Source organism: Bombus pyrosoma, linkage group LG1 (assembly GCF_014825855.1).
Source record: "Bombus pyrosoma isolate SC7728 linkage group LG1, ASM1482585v1, whole genome shotgun sequence".
In the NCBI taxonomy this organism is placed as follows: Eukaryota; Metazoa; Arthropoda; class Insecta; order Hymenoptera; family Apidae; genus Bombus; species Bombus pyrosoma.
In genome coordinates this window covers 9,762,623-9,773,871 of record NC_057770.1, presented here as the reverse complement: position 1 = coordinate 9,773,871, position 11,249 = coordinate 9,762,623, and the positions used below count along the sequence as shown (strand labels likewise).

Genomic DNA, 11,249 nt, shown 5'->3' with positions numbered 1-11,249 from the left:
TGTTTTGCATAACAGACATAATATCATAAAAAAGGTTTCCATAAGTTAGTATTTTTATAAGTATTTATATTTGACAAATTTTTCATTTCATATTTCTGTACAGTCTGTTCATCTGGATGGATTTGTTGGATTCTTTTTATATGAAACTCTCAATGTATCATAAAACAGCAAACTGTCCACCTTTAGTTTCACAATTACCAGGAGGTGCTGAGCAGGATAAATTACGGTGCCAACTTCTCGTCGTGTCATTCACTAACAAGAATGAAGACTCAACTTTTTTGGCTGTGTGAAGACTTTTTTGGTTGTAAGGAGTTCTTTTGCAGGGATTTATCTACCGGACAAGCTACTGCTGCCTACTCAATAAAACGGGTTCGTATTTTGTGTAATACAGTCCAGAATACATGGATATACATTAAACTACATATCTGACTATATTAAAATCTTAGAGTTGAAAAGTTGTTGTTATAATAACATGAACATATGTATGCGCATAATGTATACACATATGGGCAAGTAAGTTAATTAATCAACGTATAAATAAAGAAGTAGTATATTTATTGAGCTTAATAACAATAATTTAATCTTTCAAATATTTATACCGTTTAATCAATTAGAACTTTCATAAGCATTAAGTACTGATTGCAAAAAGTGAAAATACATTATGCAGAAATGCAGAAATATGAATGAATTATCCGGTGAAGTATTTCTAATCTTTATTGCCATCCTTCTTCGGGTTCGGGTGGTGGTGGTGGTGGTGGTCTGCAAATGAATTGTTTTATTATTATGATGGATATAATTTATCTGAATATACTTTCCTCTATTAATTTGATATTTACGTAATGTTTACTTATACAAGCTTATATTTATAAATACTACATATTATATTGGCTTCAATAAATTACATGCTGAAAATACATAATTATATTTCTGACTTTTGAGTATGACTGCACGGCGATAAAAATATTCTTCACTGAGTTATATGTAAAATATATTGCTACTTGGACGAATGGTTGTGAATTGGATCCGTGTAATCACTCAACTGCATGGATGAGATAAAGCAAGTAGCAAGTTATGTTCAAACTTAGAGTAAACAGGTTGTTGAGACGACAATGGATACCTGATGAGTCATCTACGAGATTATTTAGCTATTTATATTTATCATTAGATTTTTATTTGAACTAGCTATATCGTATTGTCAATATGTCAGAAAAGTGGCTTGTTAGAAGTATTTAAAAAATTGTAAACTTTATGACATGTGCAAAAATTAACTGCACATATGAAATCCTATTTCATAGGATGAAAAAACTACAATTTTATTGAATAATTATCTGAAATGTTTGGAAGAATATGATATCTATAGTTAAAGGACAAAGTCAAATAAGAAGGCCATACTAGTAAGATTGGAAAATAATTCAAAGACATACAATGTACAATATATCTTTAATATAAATCTTTCATATTTGTCACTTACATATTGTTTTAAACAATATTAAACTTAAACAAATCCTTACTTATGGAAAATTTAATTAATTCTTTACATTTTGAAAGGGTATTAACTATGTAATTACGTATTTCATACCAATGGAAATATTGTTTTTAACTGAAATGTATGCTTACTCGGGTGTATTCCAATTTTCTTGTTCGTTGGTTTCGGTCGGAGGATCTGCTCTGAAATTAAAAATACATAATTATTGTGTAGTACATATTATATATTAGCATAATAAATGTACTTAATGAAATTTCTAAAATAATTAGTTATTTGGAATTTTTAATATCTTTGAATAATTTTTAATTAATCTATAAATTCGCCTATAAAAATGTATCCTAAAATAAGTTCTTCTAAAATACTCTTTCTATCTAGTTATTTCGTTACCTTTTAAAAACTTTTTAAATCCTCCATACATAATGTGCTTAATGTCATAAATTAATTAAAATACTTACCGAAAATATCAAACAGAACATTTCTGGTACTTACGATCTTGTGGATATAAGAGTAGCGTCTTTTGTAACGGATGGAAATTTTTTATATATCAAAGACAAAATATGAGCAGTTGGTGTGCTTGCTATCATAATAACTATGCATAAAAACGTAGCAAACCAGTATCCACTCTGAGGAGTTAAAAAAAAGTAAACTCTTCTTCGAATAATATTTTGAAGCATATTTATGATATCTTCCAACATATACGTACCAAATTACCTAAAAAATGACTACATAGTAAAAGTTTAATTCCTTCTACGACGTCCCAAAGCGGTCGGCACTTTGCTACTCCATTGCCCATTTCGGACAATACGTGGAATCTCCATTGATCCAAATAATTAGCTAGTCGATCTGTGTAAAGCTTTGTTTTCTGTACAAAAAGTATATTTGTAATACAGTGTTGAATCAAATAAAAGAAAGTGTTTCCTCTCTTTCTAACTCAACTTAACATTTTTATCTAGAACTATATTTTAAGATTATTTTTACAATGTAAATAATTAATAAAACTTATGGTTGATTATTTTGAGACCACGTTGGTTATTACAAAATTTTAAATTTTATTTCGAGTCGGAAAGTCAAATAATACGTACCAATTGAGCAATTTTATCTCCTTGATTATCAATATAATATTGAATAGTCTTCAAATTAGTAAGCGACTGATTAACCTGTTGTCGTAATGGTTGCACTTGCAATTCTAATGCAGCGAGTTTATATAACAATGCGTCCTGTAATTTTATTAAAGGTTTCACTCGCCTTAGAGTCAAATCTTGCATATTTATTACAATAGTTTCCAAGCTTCTGGCTGTCAATCTATCGCTCATTTGTTCGGTGACTTTGTCCAGTTGATCTGACATTGCTTCCAAATCTTTATTTAATATTCTTCCTTGGATCTAATGGCAAATAATACTTCAAAAAATTTAAATTATCTATAGAAAGTGTTAATCAAGGATTTACTATACCATAATCCTATGTTCTGTTAAATTCAAGCCACAAGCATACAATAAATTATGTAGTTGCTGTCGCAAATACGGCGTAAATATTTTTAAAGTCTTCAATTCAACCTTAATTTTTAATATAATTCTGGTAAAGCTTGACCAAGTCCAATATGCAGTAAGTTGCTCTAACTTCATTGTACTTCCTAATCCAAAAGCTGGATACGCGGGCTCGTTTTCTCGACATTTTCTGTAATTGCAGATTATTAATCATTTTGTAAATCAATACATCAATTTATATATTGTTAAAATTTTCTAGAACGTTATTTATATAATTTACTAGAATATTATTTTATGGGTAACTACCCTTATTAGTTGTACCATTCACAATAAAATGTGTATTATTGATACAATAAATTTTCATTTCTAACATACATCAAAAAAATTAATCCACTTACTCGAATAGATCTTTCAAAGATACGCTTAATCTTTTTCCTAAGAATATTCGAGTTTCCAAGATAGCTTGCATTGTACTATAATTCGGATCATGAAGTGGACGACAGATTAACATTTCTGTATGACTTGATAACATCAAAGTCATTAGAAAAACTGCCCATAATATGATTGAGATGAAACAAGCCATAAATACACCACTGAAATGTAAAAAGTGCAATCGGTACTTTATAATTCATAATTTAGCTGTTTGATTGATGTAAGAAAGAAAGGAAAAATAAAAGATAGTTAAGTACAGTTAGCATTCAAAGTACTTTTTTGTACTCCGATCGATGCACTTTTTTATTCTCTATGACAGAGTACTAACCTTAATAGTCTTTATGTTTCTCTAAGGTATAATGACCAACAAAAAAAGTACATCTTACCGAGAAATATCTCCCATATTTCATTAAAATGTGTGTGTATGTGTATGTACAAATGGAAATTATTTTATAATCTAGTATTATTTACACTGTAATATTACTAAGAAGATAAATGCACTAAATTCAATTAAATGTAACATCCTCACCATAAAAGCGTAAGTCGTACTTTATCTTCAGAAGAACCACAACGACAAGAAAGAGCTCCTAACAATAATAACCAGACAATTAAGATACATAGAACGGCACCTATAAAATATAAATAGAAGCCATAGTATTTTATTCATTTACTACTATAGTTATTTTATATTTCTTTTATCCTTTTTCCATTTGCTCTTCTCATAAACAATATCTTTTATATATAAATTCCTGTCTCTTTCTATCGTTATATCTATACATATTCTTTAAAAAAAATTTAATTTTAGAAGATATATACATATATACATATAATTTAAGGAAATATATTACTTACCAATACCTATAAGCCATCTGACATGTTCGAAGACTATTATGTATGGTGTGGTATAATCCATTAGATGCCTTGCAAATTCTAATTGTTTAACGAGCTCGGAATTGCTTGCTTCCATATTTCGTGCTTCATCGAAGATTCTTGCACGCATTTTATTCACTTCACGTCGAATTTCTGAAAGACGTTCCTTCTTATTTGATCATATCTTTCGCTGTATTTCCAAATGCAATCAAGATGATAAGAATATTATTAATTCATAAATTAATATTAAAAATTCAACCATAGACGTGCAATATACATATCTATTAACAGTATTTATACTAATATTTGTGTTACCACAATCCTTCCACAAATTATTCCTACACTCACTGTTCGCGTTGATGCTTAATATTATACACTATTAACAAACATTTTTACTTACGATTTCGAACTTCTAAACTATTCCTCGCAATATGTTGTGGAATGTACGTATACTCTCCTCGAGCTTGACGAATAGTTTCTGTAAAATTTTCTCGTTTCAAATCACGTAAACGCAGCAAATGATCGTCTCTCAGAAACTATAAAAATACAAATACCGTTGTTATACATTTTGCATTGAGCGTACAACAGTATATACTAATTTTATAAAAGTAGATTCAATTTGCCTGATCTATCCGTAAAGCTACTCGTAATCCAAAAGAATCAATAATGGTACAAAGGGGACGATCACGTCCGGTACAAGCTCTCAATATGCTTTCCAAATTTCGACGTAAATCATCAATTTCACGACTTAATTGCTTGCCAAGACTGCGAATATTTTCACCATCGTTTAATAAAGATTCAACATTGCTTGAAATTTTATAGCTGGCTGAAATATAATAATATTATAATGATAAATAATGTGTACAATATGTTTGTCACAACCACGTCGTCATAAACATGCAAAATCGGACGTGGTCATATCCATTTTACTAATTAAAATGTCAGTCACAATAAGAGAACTGATTTTACTTTTACTTTACTTTTACTATTCTACTTTTATTAATTTCACTATTTTGACGTTTAAAATAGGTACATTACGAACACTCTAGTCATAGTTCTCTTACCATTTGCGAGATCTACAAGCATATTTAATGCGTTATCTAGTCCTGTTTCAGTGGATAATTCATTCTGCACTGGCTTTCCCAATAATTCTTCTATATCTGCAACAAAGAAACATATTTTATCTTATATAAATACGTAATATTTCCGCTTTTGCGGTAGATAATTTGCCCTGTATATCGTTAAAATTCCATAATAATTCCACATAACTGATAAAGATACGTAAAAAGATAATTAGAATTTGAACAATATTGTGTTTATAGAGATGTCAAAGCGCTTGACAATTCGTATTGCGATTAGTGACTATAATAGATTTCACGGATATCGGCTGGACTGAGTCATTTTTCGAGCAGTAGTTTAAAGGGAAATCGACGTCTACCTTTTGAACGCTTGTCGCGTGATTGAGCGCTTGGCGCATTGTACTAAGGAGAATGCAGCTCAATTCCGCTTGTGAGGTAGTCAAGCGACATACTAGAGATTACTCCTCAGTCACTATCAGCGTTCAATATTCGCGAATTCCAGCACAGTTACATCGTGCGCCACGCACGACGTACATCGGTAAATGGACTAATCACATCATTTGCTAATTACAAAGTTCTAGGTTAAATACAAAATTCTAATTTTTATAATGATATAAAAATTAGATAATATAATTGTATTTTTATATTAATTATATTTTATATTAACATTTTAAGAGCGAGTCAACTTATAGCTCAAAGTTCAAAACAATAATGTGCAGAATTTTCCAAAGTTTCGTATCCCTTTCATACATGTATTTCGTTCTTATTCTTATGATTCTTTTTTAAATGTTCCAATTTTTGTTTTACAAAGTTTTAAGATGGCAGATTTAACTATTTAAAAATACTAAAAAGAAAGTTCGTATACACACACGAATATTGAAATCGCAACCAACCTCTTTGCATGGAATACTTTTAGACATCATGTGTGATTACATGGATGTATTTTTCACAATTTTCAATAATTAATAAAAAATTGTAATATTTTGAAATTTTCGAACTGTATATATATAAAATTTCATCACACATAATCGACACATGTCACTCATAATCAGTTAGGTGACGTTCCCCATCCGTGTTACTCGGTTAGGGTTGCAGAATAATAGGAGAGGGAGAGAGCGTGCGATTATCCAAGGAAGCGTTATGCAACAACAGATCATCGTTTTATGTAAGTAGGTTGATTGTAACATTTATATTTTATCATTAGTTATAAAGATTAATCATTTCCCATTTGTACGTCCATATATTTTCAGACATTCCTAATTTAAAATATTGTATTGTGTACTAACATAATACCGTAATAAATTGCAGAATGAAATTAAATCAAATAAATGTTGTAAATTTGTAAGGTTTTTAAACAATCTATCACTGTTATTACTTTCTTAATATTCAAGTCACAGGTGGTTTGAATAAATGGATTTATAATTTAAAACGATCTATCCTATTTAATCAATAGATTACTTTGTTGATAAGATATTCTTACTAATCAGTACGTAACACGATAGGATCAGGCTTTGTACAATGATAAACGCACATAATACGATCTCCTGTATTGTTCACACTAACGAGCTCAATTTGCAGGACTGGTTAGCCTATTAACGACGATAGACCCATTATAAGATATTTAGTATCTCTATAGCTTTCATTACACGCGCATGAATGTTCTAATTTCACCGTTCATGGATGTCATTGGATAATATTACAAAAATTTTTTCGCATTTTTTTTATCTTCCGAAAATGTACCTAACGTCGTATTCAACCTCACATTTTTTAATTATATTTTTAAATTGTACACGACAATTTCCAGGATCTTCCATTTTAATTTTTCCGTACAATTATCTCCCAAATTATTCTTTATCAGGAAAAATGTTTCAAATAAATTCAATCTGTTTTTATGAGGACAATCAATCCCATTATCTTTCACGTTTATTGTATTATATAGAGAAACGATATTTGTAGGTACAACGTGGAAGAAAACAAAATTCTACTTACTGTCTAGATCTGCAAGAATTGCTTCGCTAGCCACATCTAGACTCCTTGAAAGACATTTGCGTAGTTGAATCGTTGTGCTACTATGATAATCGTTTAAGTCTTGTAAAGCAGTTTCAACTACAATTGGAAATTGTTCCACGCTTGCAGATACTGTCTCATTACATACGATCATTGTAATCATGCCCAATCTAAAAGTAAGTTAGACAGATTTATGAATACGTGTAAGCGAATTTGTAGCAATATTTTGGAGTTATTAATTTAAAGAAAATGTATAAGTTAATTTTATTGTATTTTCTTATAGCGTATTTTCGAGTGTATACAAGAAATGTTGAAAAATGCTCAATTCTTGTTAACATGGAAGATGCCTTTAATTTGTCGACATAAATGTCTCATCATGAGTTGATCTATTGTTTCGTTCAAGTTTTCGGATCTTTAACAATTCTGAATATTTTATGAATTACTCTAAAAAGAAAGCTGGAATTTCGCACAATTTATTTTTTTTCAATTATCAGCAAATATCATAAGTTTTGAAGACAAAAGGCGGCGATTATGATTGCAATTTTTATGCGATTTAAAATGAGATGAATCGTATTATAAAGTGATCTCTCGAAGTTTGTTATACCTGTTGCAGAAAAACTTGTATCTAAAAATTTCGCTATCAGTATTTGTAACAATGCTTACCCGAGTACACAAACGAAAAATGCCAGGAGAAATGTAAGCGCGCTAGGATGTTGACTCGGTTTGTAATCTTCCCTTATTGGACGACATGCAAGCCAAAGCTCAATTCCAGGTATTACACAGCACAAAATGCAGCACATACCAAGCACTGCCAGCAATGCTGTTTCCAGGCGTATTGACTATTAACAATTAAACCAAATTAAAAAAAAAGTTCCATTATATACTTTGATAAAATGCGTCATGTATAAAGCATAGAAAAATTTGTCTTACCTCTGAAATCAATCTTGACGTACTTAACCGGTTTTCTATCGCATCTGTCAATAAATCTGTAAGTAATATAAAATATTGTTTCAGAAAATGCTTCTGCCATTTAGAATTATTGAATAATGATTGTTTAATATCTTTTCTACAATGAAGCATTGAACATAAAACATTGAAACGAATATCATAGTAAATTGTTATTATTTGTAATTTTTACTTTCACTATTTACAGAACACAATGTTAAATATAAAAAAATATATTGTAATTGAAATTATGATATCAATACAAAGTGTTCATTAAATTTTAAACACAAGTATAGATATAATATAATGAATAAGATTTCAAGATTGTATACTTTACCAACTGGTACGTCATAAGGTTGAATAAGTGACAGAAATTTCCGTAGAAAATCAAAAACAAATATTCCTCTGTCCAAGTGTAAATTTGCCATTTTGTATTGTTTTTCGGAGCTGGTCGTAGGAAATTTAAGTTTCGGATTCCAATTGTTCCAATCTGTAGAAATCACAGATGTCTTCAAGTGTGAAATATTTGTGTCGTTTCTAGGTCCATGAACTAGAACATCGGCTACTATTTCTCTTCCATCACGTTGTGCTTCACTTGGTGTGTGAAAAATGATAAAGCTGTCCGTAGTAGTGTAATTGTCGCTATTTGAGAATGAATTTGCTTCAACTATACCTTTAAACTGACCCAGAGCTTCCGAGGCAAAAAATAGTACAAATATTCCTAAAATATTTAGAAAGATTTATTCATCGATAGTCAGAAGGTGCATATACAAAATCAAAGCACGTAAAATAGTATATTATGTTTATATCTGTTTTATATTATTTTATAAAATTGCGCTTGTAACAATTTTACTTTGAACATTTTATATCTTTTATCGTTTATTATTTTTTCAACAGTTTGAAGTCACGACCTATTCCATGTATTCAAGAATTTAAAAAACATGTCAGTTTAGAATTTTGTTATTTTAGAAAAATCTTCGGTCAAAGATCTATCGAAGTAGAAACTATAATTTTTTATATTCTTTAGTATTGATTAAAAATTACAGCACAAGGTTCAGTATGTTTAGGAACAATTGGAAAAGTGATTCGAAATTTTAGGAAATTAATTATCGAAGTTAAGTATTCATTTCTCAAGTATGTTCGTTAGATTTGTAATGTCTTTATTAATAAGTAAACAAAAAATGCACACCTTTCAAAAGGATCATTTTCTTTCACTGTAACGTTACAGTTTTTCGATATATTCTTCGATAAGATAATACATATAACGCGGAAACGCGATAGAACAACCCTGTTGAATCGTGGCTATATGTGAACTGACACTCGAAAGATTTGTTAAGGCTTCTTTGAAACCTTGTAAGTGTGGATGTTGTTGAACTCTAATAGAAAAGATATAAAAACACGCACATATATTATATGTATAACATTAAAATGAGAAATATCGAAGTTAAAAATATTTAATATTTAAAAGCTCCAATAATTAACCTACTAAAATAGTTGAAATTGTTGAAATTATCAACATATTTTCTAAATAAAAACAATTGTTCTAACATTAATTTTATTGCTTTTCTCAACCTGTAATTTTAACTACATCAATAATTTCTTTCTATAGCATTTTTTTATTTAATATTTAATATTAACTTATATATAATATAAAGTTCAGTTAATACTTTAACGATAAAATTATTTTACTTCTGACATTCTTAAACATTTTTTAAATCTCATCATTCATCTGTAATAAAAAGATTTTCTTCCTTTGACATCCCTATGCGAATATTTACATATGCTTACATATTTAATATTAACGTAATTCTTGTAAAGTTATGTAAAATATAATCAGAACTTTCTCTTTTGTCTGTTTAAAATAAATTAGTGCGCGCAAATATAGATAGATTAGATTCAAATCCTGAATAAACCGCGCGCGAATTCTATCCCACCAAATTGTGCTATCCCTCCTCCACCCCTCACTAAGCTTATAGACATACCTGTAGCGCGGGGAGTCATTTGACTGTCGAAAGTCATCAAGTCGAAAGGCATGTGTATCCTCATTCGAGACGCGTCGTTAATCTATTAACTGCGTAATACCCTTCGTTGCTATCTTGTAAGCATTTATACACTACTATTAAATCCATTTCATTACTACGTATTCATTTAATCGTTTATTATAAATCTGTATAATAAAATTGAGTAGCTTTCTTAAATATGTTTGCTTTTCTTTTGGTTGGTTGAATATATATTCGATTATTTGAATGCTTTAACTTATACAAATCTTGTATTAATAGTTTTTGAGGCAAAATTTCAATTTGGTTATTACTTTAGGTTAATATAGTTGACTTTAATTATTTTAAATTGTGTTGGTTGTCTTTTGTACAAATTATTCGATCGATTATTGGTTAATTACATGAGTAAACTCGAATGAATAAAAGTCATGAATGAATTAGTTGACGGATCGATGATTTGTAATTTATAATTTATCTAATTTCATAGTAATTAATACGTTGTATAATAATATGTAATTGATAATGCATAATTGTATTATTATCATGTATTGATATATGAACATAAAAATGAAAGTAAAAGAGATTAAACCAATCACTTCTTCATGTATGGATATATTAAATTATTTCTTTATTTCAAAATAATTAAACGAATCATAACTTTTATCACAATTTTTATTATTGTTACGAAAGAATCTCAATGACATCTTTCAATTTTAAGGTTAGATGCAGCTTTTATGCAGTGTTCTGAAATTTAGTGGAATATTTTGATTTATTGCAAGCATAGTTGCATATTTATGAAACATTGTTTACAAACACAGTTTACTGTTAGAATGTTTCTCTCGAACATTCTCAATTTTCTGGATTTTTGCAAAGTGATTCATATCGATAATTCGATCGATCGATTCATAGATATTTGGCAGTATTAGGAAGTATTTTATGATTTGTAAAC

The 11,249-nt window shown here is 29.2% G+C and overlaps 1 protein-coding gene across 2 annotated transcripts; it reads right to left on the bottom strand.

The window, feature by feature from the left end:
• Positions 1–603: 603 nt before the first annotated feature.
• LOC122570794 (prominin-1-A) lies at positions 604–9,585 on the bottom strand. Of its 2 annotated transcripts, none has more exons than XM_043733654.1 (17): positions 9,493–9,585; positions 8,641–9,024; positions 8,289–8,344; positions 8,022–8,197; positions 7,341–7,528; positions 5,337–5,432; positions 4,896–5,098; positions 4,673–4,808; positions 4,255–4,425; positions 3,932–3,989; positions 3,369–3,563; positions 2,938–3,160; positions 2,569–2,868; positions 2,190–2,348; positions 1,976–2,109; positions 1,618–1,668; positions 604–759 (listed from the first exon to the last, which is right to left on the bottom strand). In XM_043733654.1, the coding sequence occupies exons 1-17, from the start codon at positions 9,506–9,508 to the stop codon at positions 714–716; spliced, it is 2,592 nt and encodes an 863-aa protein (XP_043589589.1). In that variant the 5' UTR covers positions 9,509–9,585; the 3' UTR covers positions 604–713. The 2 variants fall into 2 exon arrangements, with proteins under 2 accessions (XP_043589589.1, XP_043589581.1); XM_043733646.1 differs by having other exon boundaries at positions 606–759; positions 3,932–4,031; positions 9,493–9,583.
• Positions 9,586–11,249: the final 1,664 nt, after the last annotated feature.

What these genes read in the sequence shown, in the direction of transcription:
- LOC122570794 (XM_043733646.1), bottom strand. An exon ending in TTTTTCGTTTGTGTACTCGG is followed by an intron (nt 7,529 to 8,021) that starts GTAAGCATTGTT and finishes ACTTACTTTTAG; the next exon opens with ATTGGGCATGATTACAATGA. An exon ending in TAACAGAACATAGGATTATG is followed by an intron (nt 2,869 to 2,937) that starts GTATAGTAAATC and finishes ATTTGCCATTAG; the next exon opens with ATCCAAGGAAGAATATTAAA.